Source organism: Euprymna scolopes, chromosome 46, assembly GCF_053919585.1.
Source record: "Euprymna scolopes isolate OS-2025 chromosome 46, ASM5391958v1, whole genome shotgun sequence".
Classification (NCBI taxonomy): Eukaryota; Metazoa; Mollusca; class Cephalopoda; order Sepiida; family Sepiolidae; genus Euprymna; species Euprymna scolopes.
Window position 1 is genome coordinate 215,446,332 of NC_136527.1, and position 24,211 is coordinate 215,470,542.

At 36.9% G+C, this 24,211-nt stretch overlaps 1 protein-coding gene across 1 annotated transcript; it reads right to left on the bottom strand.

Moving 5' to 3' along the window:
* Positions 1-15,935: 15,935 nt before the first annotated feature.
* Positions 15,936-21,280, bottom strand: LOC145271051 (uncharacterized). Its single transcript, XM_080126598.1, has one exon. It carries the CDS (start codon positions 17,708-17,710, stop codon positions 16,475-16,477), a length of 1,236 nt encoding a protein of 411 aa, XP_079982724.1. The 5' UTR covers positions 17,711-21,280; the 3' UTR covers positions 15,936-16,474.
* Between the last annotated feature and the right edge of the window lie 2,931 nt (positions 21,281-24,211).

Genomic DNA, 24,211 nt, shown 5'->3' on the forward strand with positions numbered 1-24,211 from the left:
TCATGGCCTTGATAATGTGTTGATACCTATGAAAAAAAAAGTCCAATGTGAACAAGTTCTAATTGAATCGTCCCCCTAAGTAATCCAAGTTACAAAATTCCCACTGTTTACTATGCTAAAATCACAATGACTAATGTATACCTATTAACCCTTATCCTTGAGTGGCCTCTGGGCCTTGATAAGAGGTGACACCCATGTAAAAAAAAAAAAAAAAAATCTCCACACTAACGTACTGTACTTGCAATAACCCTTATCTCAGAGTGGCTTCTGGGCCTTGATAAGTGGTGACCACCGTGTAAAAAAAAAAAAAAAAAAATCCCACCCCCACACTGTAGAGATCCCTAGATGTAAAAGATCTTTCTACTCCAGTAGTTTCTTCCCCAGAACCGCTAGACTTTGGAATTCCATTCCAGGTCACTGCTTTCCCAACTGTACTGACATGCAGAAGTTCAAGTGCAACGTGAACCGACATCTTGCTGCCCAAATCCCTACATAGTACCTCAGTAATTTTGCTCCCTAATAGTAGCCCCTACACCAAAGTGGCAATGTGTCTTGTTTGGGGTGAAAATGTAATAAAAAAAAACAAAAAACAAATATATTCTATTAAAAAAATTTTTTCTTCAAAATCACTGGATTCTGCATTAAATAATCTTAAAAGGGTTGATATGCCGTAAAACAAAAACAACCAACCAACCCAGCCGATGTGAGAAAAAACGTTTTGAAAATTAATTGGTTGAAAAGTGCAATCTTTTGTCACGTGGTATGCTTTCAACTACGCCCGCCGAACAAAACGCATTTTAAGTTTGGTCCCGGCAGGATTTGCATGGGCGTCTTTTTTTTTCGTTTTTTTTTAATCTTTGCCTCTCTGAAATGTATCCTTTTTTTTTTTTTTTTTTTGTGCGCGCGTAATTTGTTTTTTATTTACTTGTTATTTTTAGAACAAGAAGTGAATGCAGGCCAAAAGGTTTACATTTTTCCATTTTGGGGCATTTTTGACTCCTTTTGAGCCTCTGGGGGTGCAACGGGAATTTTGTTAAAAAAAAAAAAAATTCATTGTGGTGCACATTTACGTATTGAAGTACATTTGTGGCCAAATTTCAGAAAAAATAATGGACGGTTATCCAGGAATCGTCCGAACGGACGGACAGACAAACGGACGAACAGACGAACGGACGCCACTGACAACATAGACCCCTCTCCGATAAATCGGAGGACCAAAGCCTTGTAGGAGACGTCCTTTTCTCTTCCCTGCAACCTCTTTCTCACAGAAGAGATGTTGTGAGTTTGTCTTTGCTTTATCGTTATTTTCATGGAAAGTGTTCGACTGAGCCTCAATCTATGGTCCCCCCTCGCCAAACTTTCACAAGAGACACTCGTCTAACTGAAAACACTATCAATAATTCCCCCCCCCACTCTTTATCTGTACCTAAATCTAAACATAGATTCCATGATCAAAGCTTCTTTCTTAGAACTGCACGCCTGTGAAATTGTCTTCCGTTTTCCTGCTTTCCAGCTGACTTGTGTTCAAGTCCAATGCAAACAAGTTCTTGATGAACCGTTCCACTTAAGTTAACAAATTTACCGAACTTCCATTACTATCGATTACTATATTGTCCCATTGACTACTGTACACTCTTTAACCCTTATCCTTGAGTGGCCGATCGGCCTTGATAAGTGGTGACGCCTATGTAAAAAAAAAAAAAACCCTCTTTTGTAACCCTTCCGTACTTTAATAAAAACAAATGATTATATGGTGGGACCGTTCTACTGCCGCAGTAGATATCTCACTGCTGATGCCATTCTTAACTTAAGGGCCAAGTACTGTTGCCACATCTGGGCAGGAGCTGCTAGAAACAACTTATCCTGCTTGACAGACTACAAAATAGACTTTGTAGTTTAGTGAGGGATGCCCTTTTCTCTTCCCTGCAACCTCTTTCCCACAGAAGAGACATTACGAGCCCGTCTGCTTTATGATTATTTTCAGTTTGTCTCCGCTTTATCGTTATTTTCATGGAAAGTGTTTGACTGAGCTTCAATCTATGGTCCCCCCTCGCCAAACTTTAACAAGAAACACTAGACTAGCTGAAAACATTATCAATAATTTTCCCCACTCTTTATCTGTTCCTAAACCTAAACATAGATTCCATGATCAAAGCTTCTTTCTTAGAACTGCACGCCTGTGGAATTGTCTTCCGTTTTCCTGCTTTCCAGCTGTCTATAATATGATTGCCTTCAAGTTCAATGTAAACAAGTTTCTGATGAGCCGTTCCACTTAATTTAACAAATTTACCAAACTTCCATTACTATCGATTACTATATTGTCCTTTTGACTACTCTACACTCTTTAACCCTTATCCTTGAGTGGCCTATCGGCCTTGATAAGTGGTGACGCCTATGTAAAAAAAAACAAAAAAAAAACACCCTCCCCATATTAAGAATGGCTTTCTGAATAATAACCTCACTATTTCAGCATGGTCTGTATTTGGCATAGGTAGCCAACTGTTAGGTGAAAGTACAGAATCGTTAGAAAATACCCTCCCCATGTTAAGAACGGCTTTCTAAATAATAAGCACGATCATTATTCTGCATAGGAACCATTTTATTATATTGTTGAATGGCTTTATTATTACTAACGGTTACTAAATAGTGTCTGATTGAGTACTGTACACTCTTCAACCCTTATCCTCGAGTGGCCTCTGGGCCTGGATGAGTGGTGGATGCCTATGTAAAAAAAAAACAAAAAAAAAAACAATTTTACCTTTTTGGTAAAATCCATTGAAAGCGGTCGGTGGTTTTATGAGAAAATAAAGCTGTGTACGCATTATAAATGTTTCTTTTCTGTGTCTTACGTTATACATTAGTACATTAGGGGTCATTTCGAGTTAAAAGTTTATTTACTGCACCCATCTGGACTAGAGAAAATCATGATTTAAATGTGTATGTCTCGTCTAAATAACTAACGATAATTCTCTGATATGGCCGACCAGACGGGTGATCAAAAAGTCAGATTGAGCGTACCACGTACCGGAAAACGAAATGAGACCAAATTGACAATTGGCCTTTTTTTTTTTTTTTTTTTTTTTTTTTTGGCTTGAACTTTGCGCTTTTCAGATTAATTTGTTATGTTTTATTTTTTTAAATTTAAAAAACATTTGAAAAATAATAATTAAAAAAACATTTGAAAAAAAAATTAATTAATTAAAATTAATTAATTATAATTATTTTCCATGTTTTCTTTTGTTGTTGTTGCATTTATTCTACCTAAGTAGAAAATAAAATTTGTTTAAATTGTTTTCTTTTAGAATTTCCGAATTGTCAATTTGGTCTCATTTCGTTTTCCGGTACGCTCGATCTGACTTTTTGATCACCCGTCTTGTCGGCCACATCAGAGAATTATCGTTAGTTATTTAGACGAGACATACACATTTAAATCATGATTTTTCTCTCGTTCAGATGGGTGCAGTAAATAAACTTTTAACGGAAAACGAAATGAGATCAAATTGACAATTGGCCCTTTTTTTTTTTTGGCTTGAACTTTGCGCTTTTCAGATTAATTTGTTATGTTTTATTTTTTTAGATTTAAAAAACATTTGAAAAATAATGATTAAAAAAACATTTGAAAAAAAAATTAATTAATTAAAATTAATTAATTATAATTATTTTCCATGTTTTCTTTTGTTGTTGTTGCATTTATTCTACCTAAGTAGAAAATAAAATTTGTTTAAATTGTTTCTTTTAGAATTCTCGAGTTGTCAATTTGGTCTCATTTCGTTTTCCGGTACGCTCGATCTGACTTTTTGATCACCCGTCTTGTCGGCTATATTAGATATTCATCGTTAGTTATTTACACGAGACATACACATTTAAATCATGATTTTCTCTAGTCCAGATGGGTGCAGTAAATAAACTTTTAACTCGAAATGACCCCTAATGTACTAATGTATAACGTAAGACACAGAAAAGAAACATTTATAATGCGTACACAGTTTTATTTTATCATAGAACCAACGACCGCTTTCAATGGATTTTACCGAATATATATACACACGCAGTTTTTTTTTATGATAAAGTTTAAAATTACATTAAAATTTAATTTGAAATTTAATTTAAAATGTCAGATGATCGATTCTGTCCTTAAACTCTGTCTATACAGCCTGCATTTATTTATTTATTTTTATTTTTTTCTGCTCAGGTTTGGTTGAGAAAAAAAAAAAAATAATAATAAGTCAACACGTTCAGAGGGTTGGAGCGTGGATGGGTGGTTTGGGTGATTAGAGTCGGGATAGGGCTTTCTTCCACCAGTGAAGGTTTATTTTTACAAGAGAGAGCTGGGTGTTTTTTTTTCTTCTCTCTCTCTCTCTCTCTCTCTCTGTCTCTCTCTCTCTCTCTCTTACGGTTCGTAGCCGGCCTCGGCCTGCCAAGCCTTAAAGGTCTGATTTCAGACAACAGACTTGGCACAGACAATAACAAAACCTAGAAAGCCGGCCTCGTAACAAAAATAAAGATCACCTACCCCGTCCATCACATTTCTTTCTCTCTCTCTCTCTCTCTCTCTCTCTCTCTCTCTCTCTCTCTCTCTCTCTCTCTCTCTCTCATACCGAAATAGAAAGACAGACACCCCCCACACACGGAAATATTCAAGCATACAGAAATACAGAAACACCATGCCCTCTATAATATTGACATATATTACGAAGAAGGTCGTGGGACGCACACTCACAGACAGGTGCGTACAAAATGTACACACATTTTGACCCCTCCCTTTACTTAAAAATTCACCCAAAATCAGAAAATTAACCAATTTGGGATTGTAAGTACTGCACACATAGATTCGAAAAAGTTGTCAAAAAAAAAAAAAAAAAATCAAATATATAACAAATAAATATAACCAAAGGCAAGATAAGTTACTCTTCTACCTAACTGGGTAATTTTTAGTGTTTTTATTTAATGTAACATGTTTATTTCAGCACAGTCCGTATTCCGGATAATTATCAAATTATTAAATTGTTAGGTGAAAGTACAGAATAATTACAAAACACCCTCCCCATGTTAAGAATGGCTTTCTAAATAATGTCATTATTTCAGCACGGTCCGTATTCTGCATAATTATCAAAATATTAAATTGTTAGGTGAAAGTACAGAATAATTACAAAACACCCTCCCCATGTTAAGAATGGCTTTCTAAATAATGTCATTATTTCAGCACGGTCCGTATTCTGCATAATTATCAAATTATTAAATTGTTAGGTAAAAGTACAGAATAATTACAAAACACCCTCTCCATGTTAAGAATGGCTTTCTAAATAACGTTATTATTTCAGCACGATACTAAAAATACGACAGTAGCTTGCTTTCTAAATTAATAACCGGTTCGTATCACTATACACATAGATTCGAAAAAGTTGTCAAAAAACAAATATATAACAAATAAATGTTATCAAAGGAAAGATAAGTTACTCTTCTACCTAACTGGACAATTTTCTAGTGTTTTTATATTTAATAAATAATTAATATATATATAAATATATATCTCAGTGTTTAAATGTATGTATGTATGTATGTATATTTGTGTGTGTGTGTGTGTGTGTGTGTGTGTGTATATGTGTATTGGGGTGGAGAGGGCTCCCGTAAGCCGTGGTGAAGGCAACCTTTCTAGGAGAAGCAAATCTCTGATTTAAAAAACCATAAAGCGGGAGACCATTACCCGCATTAAGCTGGTCTGCAGTTTAAATTGTTGCTGGCTATCTTGCTCTTGCTTGTTGCTGGATCTCAACATTTTGAACCGAGAGAGAGACTTAGCTGTCGTACAAAGCTAAGACTCTGTAACATCATATTTGTATAGATACTCCCTCAGACTTTTGGGCTCATGGATTTCAAATGTCTGAGGGAGTGGCACTCGTCTGACAAGACGTTGCAATCATCATGTATGTAAGTATGTATGTAAGTATTTATGTATGTATGTATGTATGTATGTAAGTATGTATGTAAGTATTTATGTATGTATGTTTGTATGTATACTTATGTATGCATGGAGATTCATGACTGCTTTGTTTTACGTTTTGCATCTGTGGATTTGTTTTCATGTTTATTATCGTGTATTCATTGAATTGTAACATCATCACTATCGTCATGACCATTGAGGAATTATACCGTTTTTTTTTTTTTTTTGTTTTTTTTAAACGCTTCTCTCAATTTTAAAAATAAAAGATAAAAATAAAAATAGATAAAAATAAAAGAAATAACAAAAAACAAAACAAAAAACATGTTGCATGCGTGGGATTTGTTTTATCTGGGGTGGAGAGGGCTCCAGAAAGCCATGGTGAAGGAAGCCTCTCTAGGAGAAGCAAATCTCTGATCTAAAAAAAAAACAAAGCGGAAGACCAGTACCCGCATTAAGCTGGTCTGCAGTTTGATTTGTTGCTGGCTATCTTGCTCCTGCTTGTTGCTGGATATCAACATTTTGAACCGAGAGAGAGACTAGCTGTCGTACAAAGCTAAATCTCTGGAATAACATCTTTGTACAGATACTTCCTCAGACATTTGTTAAAAAAAAAAAAGAAAGAAAAGTCCTATTGGCGATGGCTGTCCATATTAACAGGAACAGAAGATATTATGCTAAACGACACCCACTCCAGCTCTGTTGCTGGAATGTGAGAACACTTATTGACAATGGTAAAAGACTAGAACGGAAGACTGCAATTTTGACTAAGGAATTGCAAAGATAAAATATAGACATTGCTGCACTCTCTGAGACACGTTTCGCAGGTGAAGATCAACTGGTTGAGCGCGAGTCGGGCTACACGATCTTCTGGTCTGGTAGAGCTGAAAAGGAGAGGCGTGAGGATGGTGTTGGTTTTGCAGTTAAGAACTCCTTAATTGATAAGATCGAACAGCCAGTAGCCATAAATGACCGTGCAATGACATTGAGAATGCCCCTTGTTGCTGGTCGTTATATGAATGTTCTTTTTGTCTATGCGCTGACTCTTACTTCGCCTGAAGTCGATATTACTTCCTTTTATCATATGCTTAGATCTGTTATCACCGGTTTGCCAAGCACTGAGAGTTTGGTGGTTCTTGGTGACTTCAATGCACGGGTTGGATCAGACAATGAGACTTGGCATTGGTAGAGTCAATTCAAATGGTATGCTGCTTCTCCATCTCTGCAGTGAACTAAATCTTGTTATCACCAATACTTTTTCCCACCAGAAAAACAAGGAAACCTGGTTCCATCCCCAATCTAAACATGGCCATTTGCTTGATTACATACTGTGTAGACGTGGTGATCTTGGAAATTTTTGCAAAGTTAGAGTGTTAAAGAGCATCTCTCCCCCCCTCTCTGGCTTTCTTACTCTTTCTATTTTCTCTCTGTGTGTCTCTATTAGAGAATAGAGAGAGAGAGAGGGAGAGGGAGAGAGAGAGAGAGAGAGAGAGGTGAATAACGTGGACAGTGGACACGTTTGCAAAAGAAGGGTCAGCTGACCAGATGACGTGGTATCATGTGATGAGGTTAGCTGATTCTTTCTTGGCAGTTGGGTTTTCGGGTGTTGAATAAGACAGACGGCTTTTCAGCTGTCCCCCCCCCTGGGCTGGGGAGGACGCTGACGTGTATCATCAAACAAGCAAGGTTCACCTCCATTCTGTGTCGACCTTTGGAAGGTGAATAAAAACTATAAAACCATTTCATCGTCTTGGAGTGAATTCTTCATCCAACAGGCCAGCTCCCCTCCAAGAGACAATGAAAACCAGAGGAACAACCGACGACACATGAATAAAGGTATGTTAAAAAAATACATGTACACAAACACACACCCACGAAGACATGAACAATAAGATTAGAAACTAGACGATCACGTACACAAATCTCCTTGACAAAATCTCCTTTATGACCCCCCCGAATATATAACAAGAGTAATGCGTGGTGCTGACTGTGGTACTGATCATTTAATGGTCAGAGCTAAACTGAGAATTACAGTTCGCAAAAAAAGCCGTTTCAATGGAGTCAAAGTGCCTAAACATATTGATGTTTCCAAATTGAAGGATCCAGTCGTACGAAGTTCCTTGAAATCTGCTTTCAACCAGGTGGATTTCTCAGATTGTGACTGGGAGACAGTAAGAGATACAATATACCAAAAAGGTGTTGAAGTTCTTGGATTGAAGGTTCACAGACATAGAGATTGGTTTGCTGATAATTTCGATCAAATTAAGCCTCAAATTGATAGAAAGCGGAAAGCTTATTTGAAACTTCTCAACTCTTCACCTCTGAACGAGCCAGCGCTCGCTGCCCACTTTTCTTCTGTTCGGAGTGAGGTTCAGTGTTGTGTGCGCCAAATAAAAAAACAAATGGTGGTCTAACCTCTCCAGGGAGATACAGACTGCCTACGATCATAGAGATGTCAAGACATTCTACACTTTGCTTCATGAGGCTTATGGTCCGAAATCCTCTTCAACTACACCACTCCTGGCGAAGGACGGGAAAACCTTGCTGAAAACCACAGATGAAATTAAGCATCGATGGCATGAACACTTTCATGATCTTTTTCATAACCCATCCAATGTTGATGTTGCTGCAATAGAAAGTATCCCTCAATGTTCCTTTTGTCCGGAACTTGATGTTGAACCGACTCTTGTGGAAACAGTTGACTGCATAAAACAGATAAACTCGAACAAAGCCCCTAGGCTGGATGGCATCCCTGTTGAGCTGCTGATACATGGTGGTGTCAATGTACATTGTGTGGTCCACTCTTTGATACTGTCAGTATGGCAGGGTGACCCGGTTGCCCAAGATTGGGTAGATGCCATCTTGGTTATGTTGTACAAAGGAAAGGGTACAAGATCTGATTGTGGAAATTATCGAGGTATCTCGCTGTTGAGTGCGGTTGGAAAGGTATTTGCACGGCTCTTGCTAAACCGATTGGAAAAGTATGTATGTCCTAATATTCTTCCGGAATCCCAGTCTGGTTTTAGAGGTGGGCAAGGAACTGTGGATATGGTGTTTTCTGCTGGACAGCTCTTGGAAAAATGTATTGAACAGCGTATGCCTCTTTGCCAGGTGTTTGTGGACTTAACCAAGGCGTTTGACACAGTCAACCGTGAGGCTCTCTGGAAAAATTTGGCTGTACACCTGCTTTTACAGACAAGTTCAAGCAACTTCATCATAGTATGAAAGGTCGCGTCAACTTCAATGGTCAGCTTTCGGAAGAATTCCCCATTGATAATGGTGTGAAGCAGGGTGATATAGCTGCACCAACATTGTTTTCACTCTATTTGACTGCTGTGCTCTGGTATGGTTTCCACGATTGTGATATGGGTGCTTATATTAGATTCCGAACGACTGGAAAGGTGTTCAACCTCAGAAGATTCCAAGCCAAAACATTTGTTAGTGATGGACTTGTTAGGGAACTGTTGTATGCTGATGATGCTGACCTGGTAACACACTCCCCAGTAGATATGCAACTAGTGATGGATCTCTTTACAAATGCTTGTACCTGCTTCGGACTGACAGTTAGCATTAAGAAAAGTAGTCATGTACACTCCCGCTCCCAATGATCTGTATGTGGAACCTGATATATTCGTCTGTGGAAAGCGCCTTGAAGTCGTAAAAAATTTTGTCAACCTTGGGAGTGCCTTATCAAATGATGGCACTCTTAATGCGGAAATAAGACAGAGAATCAGCAAGGCATCTAATGCTTTTGGAAGGTTACAAGATAGAGTCTGGTCTGATGGTGATCTAACTCTGACAACTAAAATTTCAGTATATCAAGCATGTGTAATACCATCCCTACTCTACGCATCTGAAACTTGGACCTTGTACCGGTCACATATAGAATTGCTCGAGAGGTTCCATCAGCACTGCCTTAGACACATTCTTGGTTTAAAGTGGTATAGCTTTGTCCCTGATACATATGTCTTAAAAAAGGCCAAAACAACCAGTATTGCTACCATTGTTATTAAGAACCAGTTGCGTTGGGCGGGTCATCTCATCCAGTTTGAAGACTATCGTCTCCCAAAACAATTGTTCTATGGTGAGCTCTTTCTTGGAAAAAGACCCCAGCACAAGCCCAAAAAACGTTTTCGTGATAGCATCAAGGAGAGTCTGGTGAGCTTTCATATTCCTGTTGACATTTTGGAGTCCCTAGCGTATGATCGCAAGCAGTGGAGGACACTGATATACAGGGGTGCAGAACACTATGAAGCAGCCAAAATAGACCAGGCGAAGCTTAAGAGAGCATGTAGAAAATGCCAAACCTTGCCGCCCAACCATGGAGATCTCTGGATCTGTAAGGTGTGTGATCGGGCTCTGTTGTCGAAGGGAGGTTTTGTTAATCACATGAAAGCCCACGATAATACAGGTTCCGCTGCTGTTAATCTCATACAAATCAGTGAGCGTTTTCAGTGTCATGTCTGCTTGAGGGTGTGCAAGTCGCTGGCAGGGCTAAAAAGTCATATTCGGGCACATGAACTTTTAGTGACTGAGGGAGTGGCTCTCGTCTGACAAGACGTTGCAATCATCATCATGTATGCATGTAAGTATTTATGTATGTATGTATGTATGTATGTATTTATGTATGTATCATAAGTTTGGTAAATTTGTTAACCAAAGGGCGAATGAACTCTTTTTCTGGGTCAACGGCCAACTAGCACAGTGTATATTTGTATGTGTGTATATGTGTATTGGGGTAGAGAGGGCTCCTGTAAGCCGTGGTGAAGGCAACCTTTTTAGGAGAAACAAATCTCTGATTTAAAAAACCATAAAGCGGGAGACCAGTACCCGCATTAAGCTGGTCTGCAGTTTAATTTGTTGCTGGCTATCTTGCTCTTGCTTGTTGCTGGATCTCAACATTTTGAACCGAAAGAGAGACTTAGCTGTCGTACAAAGCTAAGACTCTGTAACATCATATTTGTATAGATACTCCCTCAGGCATTTGGGCTCATGGATTTTAACTGTCTGGGGGAGTGGCACTCGTCTGACAAGACGTTGCAATCATCATTTATGTATGTATGTATGTAAGTATTTATGTATGTATGCATGTAAGTATTTATGTATGCATGGTCGGGTCACCGGCGACTAAACTGGTTCCACCACCAGTCTTGTTTGGTGAGGAGGGTGGCTAGTCCTCCTGAGGGATTAAAAACAAGACCTTCCAAAGGGCGAATGAACCCTTTTTGGGGGTCAACGGCCAACAGCACCGGTGTATATTTGTGTGTGTGTGTATATGTGTATTGGGGTAGAGAAGGCTCCTGTAAGCCGTGGTGAAGGCAACCTTTCTAGGAGAAGCAAATCTCTGATTTAAAAAACCATAAAGCGGAAGACCATTACCCGCATTAAGCTGGTCTGCAGTTTAATTTGTTGCTGGCTATCTTGCTCTTGCTTGTTGCTGAATCTCAACATTTTGAACCGAGAGAGAGACTTAGCTGTCGTACAAAGCTAAGACTCTGTAACATCATCTGTGTATAGATACTCCCTCAGGCATTTGGGCTCATGGATTTTAAATGTCTGAGGGAGTGGCATTCGTCTGACAAGACGTTGCAATCATCATCATTTATGTATGTATGTAAGTATTTATGCATGTATAGTCAGGTCATGTCATATGCTACTGGTACCATGTAACCCAGTACTACCTGCCTCATGGTCGGGTCACCGGCGACTAAACTGGTTCCCTCACCAGACTTGTTTCGTGAGGAGGATGGCTAGTCTCCCTGAAGGATTAAAAACAAGAGCTTCCAAAGGGCGAAGGAAACCTTTTCCGGGGTCAACGGCTAACTAGTACCGTGTGTGTTTGTGTGTATGTATGTGTGCATTATGGGGTGGAGAGGGCTCTCGTAAGCCGTGGTGAAGGCAACCTTTCTAGGAGAAACAAATCTCTGATTTAAAAAAACCATAAAGCGGGAGACCAGTACCCGCATTAAGCTGGTCTGCAGTTTGATTTATTGCTGGCTATCTTGCTCTTGCTTGTTGCTGGATCTCAATATTTTGAACCGAGAGAGAGACTTAGCTGTCGTACAAAGCTAGATCTTTGTAACATCATCTGTGTATAGATACTTCCTCAGGCATTTGTCAATAAAAAATTGTCCGTGGCGATGGAAAATTGTCACGCGTGTAGCCCTGAAATGCTGTAAGCATGTAATAATTTATCTGCCATCATTCTATGTATGTATGTATGTTAATATATCTACTAGTGTATGTATGTGTATGTATACCTATTTGTGTATGTGTGTATATATATATATTTATTTATTTATTTTTTGTGTATATATATGTTTATGTGTGTTTGCATGTATATACATATATATATTTGTATGTATGTATGTATATATGCATATATATGTATGCGTATAAGTGCATATATATGTATGTGTAGGTATATGTAGGTAACTTTATGTGTATGTATATGTATGTGAATATGTATGTATATGTGTGTATGTATTTGTATATGATAATATATATGTGTATGCATATATATGTATATGTGTGTGCATGTGTGTATGTATATGTTTGTATGTATGTGTTGTATGTATATATGTATGTATGTATGGATGGATGGATGTGTGCATGTGTGTATGTTTATAGGTATGTATGTGTATGTATGTGCGTATATGTATATATATGTATGTATGCCAATGACCGTCTTCAATGTCATGTCTACTTGAGCGTGTGGATTCGCTGGCAGGACTAAAAGAAAAAAAATGGTTATCTTCGGTCTCATGGACTTTCAGTGTCTGAGGGAGTGGCACTCGTCTGACAAGACGTTGCAATCATCATGTCTGTATGTCTGCCTAAAACTTTCGACAGAGGTGATGGATTTTCACGAGATCGGTATAGTTTTTAAGCTCAACCCTTCGGTCACATACGTAGATTCGTCTAAAACAAATATATCTCTATATAAATAAAATGAACTCATTTTTTCCCGTCTGATTTTGACCTTAATAGGATTAAAAATCAAGGCATTTCATGCAAATATAATATGCACAAACGGCAGAACAATATCTGAGCTGTGTTATAGGCTTATTATTTCTCAAATTCCTCGATAATCTTAGATTTCTATACTTTTTCTGCTGAGAAGTCACGGCCAAAATCGGTTAAGATCAATGGAAGTGGTAAAATATTTTCTCTCTAATAAATTCCTCCTCCCCCTGCCACCACTTAACACCGTTTGGGGATCGTTCACAAGGAACAGTTGAGAAGAGAACACCGGTTTGGCTTCGTAGTTCTTTCATGTGAAGTTATTTAAAATCACTAAACTAAGCTGCAGTGCTCTGTGGCGTAGTGGTTAGCGTGCTGGACAATTCACATTATATTTTCACGTTCGCGCCGACCTACCGTAGTCGTTTTTTTTTTTCCTAAACAACTGGAATGGACTTTTCTTGGTGGCCGAACTGTTAACGTTGCAGATGTTTTTTTGTTTTTTTTTCACACTTTATTTTCCTACTTTTACTCATGACTCCGGGTTTGATCCTTCCTACTTACCTACCATAACATTTTTTAAAACTCCCCCCCCCCGTCCCGGAAACAAACACTCGGGCAACGCCGGGTACCCCTGCTAGTATCAAATAAATGTTACCAAAGGCAAGATAAGTTACTTTTCTACCTAATTGGATATTTTTAAAAGGTTTTTATCTTTAATCTCAGGGTTTAAATGTATGTATGTATGTATGTATGTGCGTGTGTGTATATATGTACATATGTATATGTATGTGTGTATGTATGTGAGTGTGTGTATATATGTACATATGTATATGTATGTGTGTATGTATATATGTATTATGTATGTGTGTGTGTGTGTATATAAGTATATGTGTGTATTTATGTATGTATTATGTATGTGAGTGTGTGTGCATATATGTACATATGCATGTGTGTATATGTGTATGTATGTTTATATATGTACATGTGTATGTATGTATATGTGTGTATGTATATATGTGTTTGTGTACATGTATGTATTTGTGTATATATGATATATATGTATGTGTATGTACATGTAGGTATGTGTATGTGTGTATGTATGTATATATGTATATGTATGTTTTTTGGGGTCAACAGCCAACTAGCGCCGTGTGTGTTTATGTGTATGTATATATGTGTTGGGGTGGAGAGGGCTCCCGTAAGCCGTCGTGAAGGCAACCTTTCTAGGAGAAGCCAATCTCTGATTTAAAAAACCATAAAGCGGGAGACCAGTACCCGCATTAAGCTGGTCTGCAGTTTAATTTGTTGCTGGCTATCTTGCTCTTGCTTGTTGTTGGATCTCAACATTTTGAACCGAGAGAGAGAGACTTAGCTGTCGTACAAAGCTTAGACTCTGTAACATCATCTGTGTATAGATACTCCCTCAGGCATTTGGGCTCATGGATTTTAAATGTCTGAGGGAGTGGCACTCGTCTGACAAGACGTTGCAATCATCATTTATGTATGTATGTATGTATGTAAGTATTTATGTATGCATGGTTGGGTCACCGGCGACTAAACTGGTTCCCCCACCAGTCTTGGTTGGTGAGGAGGGTGGCTAGTCCCCCTGAAGGGTTAAAAACAAGACCTTCCAAAGGGCGAATGAACCCTTTTTGGGGGTCAACGGCCAACTAGCACCGGTGTATATTTGTGTGTGTGTATATGTGTATTGGGGTGGAGAGGGCTCCCGTAAGCCGTGGTGAAGGTAACCTTTCGAGGAGAAGCAAATCTCTGATTTAAAAAACCATAAAGCGGGAGACCAGTACCCGCATTAAGCAGTTTAATTGGTCTGCAGTTTAATTTGTTGCTGGCTATCTTGCTCTTGCTTGTTGCTGGATCTCAACATTTTGAACCGAGAGAGAGACTTAGCTGTCGTACAAAGCTAAGACTCTGTAACGTCATCTGTGTATAGATACTCCCTCAGGCATTTGTCTATTAAAATGGTTCTGTGGCGATAGAAGTCATTTTTGGGCTCATGGACTTTTAAGTGTCTGAGGGAGTGGCATTCGTCTGACAAGACGTTGCAATCATCATATGTACGTATGTATGTACGTATGTATGTGCATGTGTGTATATATGAGTATGTATGTATATGTATGTATACCAATGGCCGTCTTCAGTGTCATGTCTGCTTGAGAGCGTGCAAGGATTAAAAAGTCATCTTTGGACACATGGATTTCAGTGTCTGAGGGAGTGGCACTCGTCTGACAAGACGTTGCAATCAGTATGTATGTATATCTGCCTAAAACATTCGACAAAGGCGACAGATTTTCACGATATATTTGGGCTGGTGCATCGGCTACTAGTCTCTCGCTCCTTGACAAGGTTCAAAAGAGAGTCGCCAATCTGATAGGTCCTGAACTGTCTTCTAAGCTTCAGCCTCTGTCACATCAACGAAATGTTGCATCCCTCTGCCTGTTCTACAAGTACTTTAACGGTCAATGCTCTGACGAACTGCAAGCACTTGTGCCCCCTCGATGTAAATACCCTCGACAAACCCGACAAGCAGCAAAATCCCACCCCTTCACAGTAGAAATCCCTAGATGTAAGAGAGCCTTCTACTCCAGTAGTTTCTTCCCCAGAACTGCTAGACTTTGGAATTCCGGGTCCCTGCTTCCTCAACTGTACTGACATGCAGAAGTTCAAGTGCAACGTGAACCGACATCTTGCTGCCCAAATCCCTACACAGTACCCCTGATGCCTATGTCCCTGATAGTAGTCCCCTACAACAAAGTGGCAATGTGCCTTGTTTGGGATGAAAATGTAATAAAAAAAAAAAAAAAAAGTGAGAACTCTTCATACCATGGTATTTCAAAGCCTAGTGCTTCTCATCAGAAGAGGAGAGAAGATGCGAGGTAATATAATAGGGATGCGACGTCTTACCAAAGTTACATTCTGATGAGAAGCATTAGGCCTCGAAATACCATGGTATAAAGAGTTCACACCTCTCTCTTTGATGAATAACCCTTATTGAATAAATAAATAAACGTATACATATTAGTTTTTTTATTGTCATTTACTTTATTGATTTTATATATATATACATATTTACCTTTGAAAATAAATTTAAATATTGTGTGTGTGTGTATATATATATATATATTTTTCGGGGTCAACGGCCAACTAGCACCGTTTGTGTTTGTGTGTATGTATATGTTAAGATCGTAATGTTGTTGTTGTTGGAATGGAGATGATTATCATCAACTGTGCTGGTAGTATGGTCGCTTTGAGTTACGACAGTGGTTATGGCGTCCAGAGAAAAGAGTGTGGACGAGTCATTGTTGTTTGTGACGATATTAGTGTCGATGGAGGTAGTTGTGGTCGCTGTAGTGTTGCTGTTGGTGTTGGTTATTAGCATAGAGATGGTGTCGCTTACAGCTAGGCTGTTATTATTACTGTTTTCTTTCTTGTTGTGTAACTTGGCTTTTTGTATCGCCTTATATCTCTATGCATGTAAGTATGAATATATGCTATGTAGATAAAAAATAATAATTCACAGTAAATAAACACTTTAAAATAAGTTATATGTTACTAGAATATCTGCCAAAGTTGATTTGAAATGTTTGCTGGAAACTTGTCCGTTTTGGGGGGTACAAATCCAGCTGTTGCCGGCTGGTACATGGTACTTAATCCAACGACGGAGGAGGCGGAAACCAGCTGGGAGGGGTGGTGGTATGGGGTTAGCATCGTGATGTTGTTGGAATGGAGATGTTTATTAGCAGTTGTGCTGGCAGTATGGTCGCCTTGAGTTACGACGGTGGATGTCGCGTCTGGAGACGTGAGTGTGGAAGAGTCATTGTTGTTTGTGACGAGATTGGTGTCGATGGAGGTAGCTGTGGTCGTTGTAGTGTGATTGTTGGTGTTGGTTATTAGTGTAACGATGGTGTCGCTTAAAGCTACGCTATTATTGTTTTTTTGCTGTGTAACTTGGTTTTTTGAATCACCTTCTGGAGATACAGCGTTGCTACTTAAACCAGCAGTGCTGCAATTGCTTGGACATCCACTAAAGTTTACCCGAGTTGCATTTCCGTGAACAGCCGAGCGCAGGTGCGTCCTGCGGTGACGTTGCAGCTTATCCGTCCGAGCGAATCGCTTAGTGCAGTATTGGCACCCAAACGGCTTTTCTCCAGAGTGCGTCCGCCTGTGACACTGTAGCGTATCACGCCTGGCGAATCGCTGGATGCACACATCGCAAGCAAACGGCTTGTCACCAGAATGTGTCCGTTTGTGACAGCGTAACGTGTCACGTCGAGCAAATCGCTGCAGGCAGATGTCACAAGCAAACCGTCTCTCACCCGTGTGCGTCCGACGGTGGCACTGCAGCGTGTCCCGGCGGGCAAAGCGTAACGGGCATGTGTCGCATGGAAAGGGACGATCGCCCGTGTGCCTCCTTTGGTGGCACTGTAACGTGTCCCGTCGCGCAAACTGCTGACAGCACAGATTGCATTTAAATGGTTTCTCAGATATCGCACCTGTTGCGTGTGGTTCGGGCAAACTTTTCAAAGGGGTCGGGTCTGTTCCAACTGGTGAAATGACGACAGGTGCCGTCATGTCGGTGATTTTAGGGGCGTGTCCAAAGTTGAAGTTGAAGTTAAAAGTCCCGGAATTCGCACAGTTCGTTTGGATGAGAGGTACTCCAGGAAAACAGGTTGGTATCGTCGAAGCCGCAGCCGACAAGAACTGCTTCGGTGCAGCTGCAGCAACTGAAAGTGTTGTTGCCTTTTCAAGAAATTGTTTGCGGATCAAAGTCTGTTTGTCTCCGTCCATTTTGTTTTGTTTTTTTTCCTGGCATGCGAGATGTGATCAGTTGACGAAGTCTTACTGATTCACAAAGATGATCGAAAAATTAAAATCAGCGAAGGGAGCAACTCATTTTTTTTCTAAATTAAAAATGTTGTAAACCTCAGGGAAGCAGTCCTTCAGCAAAATTCCGAACATAGTATGATCCTTATCCTGTGGAAGTATTATATTTTTCGATAATGACAGAAAAATAAAAATCAGTCATTGAAACAACCTATTTTTCTAAATAAAAAATGTTGTAAACCCGAGGGAAGCAGTCCTTCAGTAAGGTTCCAATAATTGTATGATCCTCATTCTGCAGAAGTACTATATTTTTCAATAATGACCGAAAAACAAAAATCAGCCAAGGGAACAACTCATTTTTTTTTTTTAAATTAAAAATGTTGTAAGCCTCAGAGAAGCAGTCCTTCAGTAAGGTTCCAATAATTGTATCGTCCTCATTCTGCATAAGTACCATATTTTTCAATAATGACGGAAAAATAAAAATCAGCTAGGGGGACAACTCATTTTCCTAAATAAAAAAATGTTATAAACCTCAGGGAAGCAGTCCATCAGTAAGGTTCCGATAATAGTATGCTCCTCATTCTGCAGAAGCACCATATTTTTCAATAATGACGGAAAATAAAAATCAGCTAGGGGGACAACTCATTTTTCTAAATAAAAAAATGTTATAAACCTCAGAGAAGCACTTTACTATTTTCCAACTGCGCGTTGTCAAGGCTTCGTTTTTTTTTCACGGGCACCTGTTTTTTTTTCATATTTCGGGATTTTTTCACACACACCTACAAACACCCAGGCAACGCCGGGTACCCCTCGCTAGTATATATATAAAAATGTTTTGATTCATGTCCAGGTAACTACATCTGAAATTTCTGATGTTTAGACCCAAAAGGAGGAGTTTGCTAGAGTCTGCAAAGGTCAACTCTTTCAACTTTGACCGGCTAAGTATTATGGTATCCGTTTAGTGCACAGTTATAGATTAACACAGACGACTAAACCACAATACCGCATTTACTCGAGAAGTTTTCTCTGAAATTACTGGGAAGATCTGGTTGAAATTTGTGTGCTGAGTTTCATATCATCTAATTAATTTAGACGGATTACATTCCTCCAGGGATATATATATGGCGTTAATCATGACACCCTGCAGTGATGATTCCCGAAAGAATGAAACACTAGTGTCTGTAGGTAATTAATAATTATTCTAGTAAATAATATATATGTTTGGCCAAAAAATTGAGTATATCTATTAGTGATGGGACGATCCTAATATTTTTACCCGATTCCAACAGAATTACCGATTTCGTACTAAGTTCCTGATTCCGATACTGTTACCGATTCCGATTCTTTATAAACTCCTAAATATTGAAACCGACAGTACCAATAACCTATCTCATCTAACAACTTTCTGTACACAAAATACAATATATATATAAGTTTGGCTAAAAACGCAAATATATATATTAGTGATAGAACAATTCCTATATTTTTCCTGATTCCAATACAATTACCGATTCCATATTAAATTCCCGATTCCGATACAATTACCGATTCCGATTCTTTATAAATCTCTAAATATTTAACTATATAGTTGTATTTTTTTTTGATTACCGCCAAAACATACATGTTAAATGCGCAAATATTTTCCTAAACATAAAAATATATTTGTGGGGGACGATCAATCGATTTCAGCTTCACTGGTGGTTTAAAATCAATGAATATTTATTATTTTATCATTATTACCAGCAATGGAAGATGTTGTTTTGAACAAAATCAAATGAAAAAAAAGATAATTTCCTAAAATAAACTGGTGCCCCATCAGACAAGAATATATAAAAAGTCACATAAATTAGTCCTCGCGCGAAAGAGCAGGACACAAAATGTTTTAAATAATAATGGAAGAACAATAACAAAGACTTTCGCTGGCGAGGACTACTACTATTGACCGTAACCAGTTATACAATCCTTTTTAAATTTTTATCTGTATTTTTCTCGTTATGTACTGAATATTTGTTAATGAAACTATATGAAATATGTTCCTTATTAAATAATAATAATAATAATAATAATAATAAAGACTGTCGCTGGCGAGGACTACTATTGACTGTAACCAGTTATACAGGCCTTTTTAAATTTTTATATCTATTTTTCTCGTTATGTACTGAATATTTGTTAATGAAACCTATATGAAATATGTTCCTTAATAAATTTTATAGATTTTCTATTCTGAAAGAAGTTTAAAAAGATTTAAAACCTATTTCGATATTTTTAAACGTAATTCGATATTTTAAACGAAAGATTTGCAACTTTTTAAAGAAATTTTAAAACCTATTTCGATATTTTTAAACGTAATTCGAAATTTTTTAAACTAAAATGTTTGAATGTGAGGAGTGAATCTTTGAAAAATTGCATTTTGTAGGACCAAAAATAGTTGCCCATTGGAGGGCAATTGTAAAGCTGAATCCCTTGTTTATGAGGCCACAATAACGAAAAAAAAAAAGGATGAGTATTGGCTGAAGAGAGTTTGATATGGATATCTTAAACGGTCCTAATTATCAGGCTTGAAATCGACAGTACCAATGACTTATCTCATCTAACAACTTTCAGTACACAAAATACAAAATATATATATATAAGTTTAGCTAAAAACTCAAGTGAACAATTCCAACAATAATAATAATAATAATAATAATAGAATAACAAAGACTGTCGCTGGCGAGGACTACTATTGACCGTAACCAGTTATACAGGCCTTTTTAAATTTTCATCTCTATTTTTCTCGCTATGTACTGAATATTTGTTAATTAAACCTATATGAAATAGGTTCCTTAATAATTTGTAAAGATGTTCTATTCTGAAAGAAGTTTAAAAAGATTTAATCTAAAAAAATTACTTTAAAGTTTTTTTGGTAAAAAAAATTCATATTTTCTCATTAATCAGACCTGTATTACAAAGAGGGTGTTGCAAAAAATGAGTTGTGGTGTGAGGAGAAATACAAACTGAAACAGAGAGAATGTTAAATGTACAGAAATTTTCTTGAACGTAAAAATATACTTGTGGGGGACGATCTATCGATTTTAGCTTCACTGGTATTTTAAAATCAATAATTATTACCCTTTAAAATTATACAAAAAAATAGTTTTTATCATTCGTTAAAAAACCATCTAGTCAGTAAGTCATTTAATCACCTGCAATCACTGTATCAACTCGCTCTCGAATTTACTATAGTACTAATAATTTATTTTTCAAGGGATCATCAGTTGTTTACCATGAAATATATACACACACACACACACATATATATATATATCTATCTATCTCTCTCCCTCTATATATATATATAGTCTTTGAAGTTTTTCACCTTTAAAACTATACAAAAAAATATTTTTTATCATTCGTCAGAAAACCATCCATCGGTTGATTAAGTGTGTCTAACTGTGTCGGATATATACCCAAGAGTCGAAAGACTGAAAAGAACACCCTGTCGTCACAGCCCTACTAACAGTAAAATTAAGATAATATTAATCTTGTGTGTGTGTATATATATATATATATATATATATATATATATATATATATATATCTTTATTCGATTGGCAAAATTTTAGAATAATTGCAAATATATATATATATATATTATTGGCTGAAGAGAGCTTGATAAGGATACCTTAAACGGGCCTTATTATCGGGCTTGAAACCGACGGTACCAATGATCTGTCTCAACTAACAACTTTCTGTACACAAAATATAAGTACGCTCTTAAAATTTGGATTTTCCTTTTAATTGAGCACTCTGCTGGAATTCTTTTTCCAAAAAAACTAATCATATATATATATATATATATATATATATAGTCTTTGAAGTTTTTCACCTTTAAAACTATACAAAAAAATATTTTTTATCATTCGTCAGAAAACCATCCATCGGTTGATTAAGTGTGTCTAACTGTGTCGGATATATACCCGAGAGTCGAAAGACTGAAAAGAACACCCTGTCGTCACAGCCCTACTAACAGTAAAATTAAGATAATATTAATCTTGTGTGTGTATATATATATATATATATATATCTTTATTCGATTGGCAAAATTTTAGAATAATTGCAAATATATATATATATATATATATATATATTTTTTTTTTTTTTTAAAGTTTGCTCAATTTTATACGACTTTTTTGTTTATTAAAATGTTAACTGAAAGTTGAAAAAAATCGGCCCACATAAAAAGTTGCCGCTTCTGCACTATTGGGACGAGATTTTGTAGTCAATAAATAGAGTTTTCAAACCAAACGTTTCAGCTGATGTTTTTGTCAATTCTAATTAGTTACAATGATAACTTCATATTTATGCCATCAGAATTACTTGAATATTAATGAATTATAAAAAAACAACAACTTTCATCATGATAGCAGTTTAAAAAATGCCGCCATCTTGTTTAAATGTAAACGGAAAATTACCTCCCTTTTGGACTCTCCTGTGTCCTTTAATCGTTTTCATCAATTTCTATTTTTCATTTTCTTTAAGAGAGAGAGAGAGAGAGAGAGAGAGAGAGAGAGAGAGAGAGAGAGAGAATATGTGTGTCTACGCTCTCCGCCATCACGTCAACGAGGAAGGGAGAAGAAACGGAGACAGCTGAGAGGCACACACGCTAATAAACGCACACATACACACATACTTGCATAAACACACATACACGCACTCGCATAAACACACACACAAATACTTAAATACATCAACACACAAAAACACAAATCATTACTCTGTGTGTGTGTGTGTGTGTGTGTGTTTCGCTCCCCAGCTTTCTATATCATCTCCGTTTGACAAAGTTTTAATATTCAATACATTAAATCAACAGCTATAATTTATATGAATCGTCCTTGTATTTAGCTTGACTTTCTCAATTCAAATTGAGATTCGCCATTTTGATCCCAGGCAAAGAACAATTTTATAAGCGTAATGGTGCGAAGATCAGGGTGGTGACAAAAAGTCTATTTTTCATTTTCTTTAAGAAATAATATTATAGCTTATCGATTTTCGTGATTTTTTGATATGATCTATTAACGATGGAACAATTCCAATATTTTTCCAGATTCCAATACAATTCCCGATTCCAATTCTTTACAAATCTAAATATTTAACTATATAGTTGTATTTTTCCTCTGATGACCGTAAAAAACAGTTTTATCTCATCTGATTAATTTAGACTGATTATATTCCTGCACTGATGATTCCCGAAGGATGAAACACTAGTGTCTGTAGGTATATATATATATATATATATATATATATATGCGTATATATATATATATATAAATTTTTAGTAATTTAAATTTTATGACGTTAAATTTCAAATCAAGAAAATTTTTATTATGTGTAAGACAAAGAATACATTTTCAATTAGTATATCTCTCTAACCTATATACATACATATACATATATATATATATATATATATATATATATATAATTCTAGATATGACAAAAGGAGAATTTAAACAAAGATACTACGCACATATGAGCTCCTTTAGAGCTAAAACAAGGATGAATACAGCATTAGCTGCCCGCGTGTGGGAGCTTAAAGAAAAGAATACACCGTTTTCCATAAAATGGAGAAAAATGGAGCACAAACCAGTATACGCCCTGGAATTAAGTCAATGCTCGTTCTGTAATGCAGAAAAATACTACATCCTCCAGGCAATTCATAACCCAAAAATAAAATGTTTGAATGTGAGGAGTGAATGTTTGAAAAATTGCATACACAGAAGGAAGGGGCTCCTAAATAAACTGGGTCCATGAAAAAGACGAAACTTAGAATGTATATAACAAAAGTAAACTTGTAAATACTAAAGTAGTTTTAGTCGGTAAAATAGGATTTTAATCGTAATTGTATTATAGATTTTAAATTAATGTATTGTATATAACATACAAATTTAAAAAAATCATACTTTATAAATGTAATTTACAATCTCTTTCGATTTTAAAACTATAGCAAAAATATAATAATGTTAATATACTAGAATAATTCACTGCTTCTGTGCACTTCTAGGAGGTTCACCCGCCTTAGTTTTGTATTCTAACCCTTTGAGAAGGGGTTAATCCAGACATTTTTTGACGCCCAGACATTTTTTGCAGAGCAAAGTGCTCTTCCTCTAGAGCACTAGCTTTGCAAATTCCACTTTCAGACTCTTGTGTCACATCTCCTCGCCGTAGGAGAGAGATAATTAACTTTTAACAGTGGTGTGGAATACTGCAAAAACAATTAAAAAAAAGAAAAAGAAATTGAAAATTTAACAGCAAACCATTAAAGATTTGAAATTTTTAAACGTAATTCGATATTTTTAACCGTAATTCGATATTTTTAAACGAAAGATTTGCAACATTTTAAAGAAATTTTAAAACCTATTTCGATATTTTTAAACGTAATTCGAAATTTTTAAACGAAAGATTTGCAACTTTTTAAAGAAATTT

What these genes read in the sequence shown, in the direction of transcription:
- LOC145271051 (XM_080126598.1), bottom strand. Translation starts at nt 17,710, where the DNA reads ATGGACGGAGACAAACAGACTTTGATCCGCAAACAATTTCTTGAAAAG.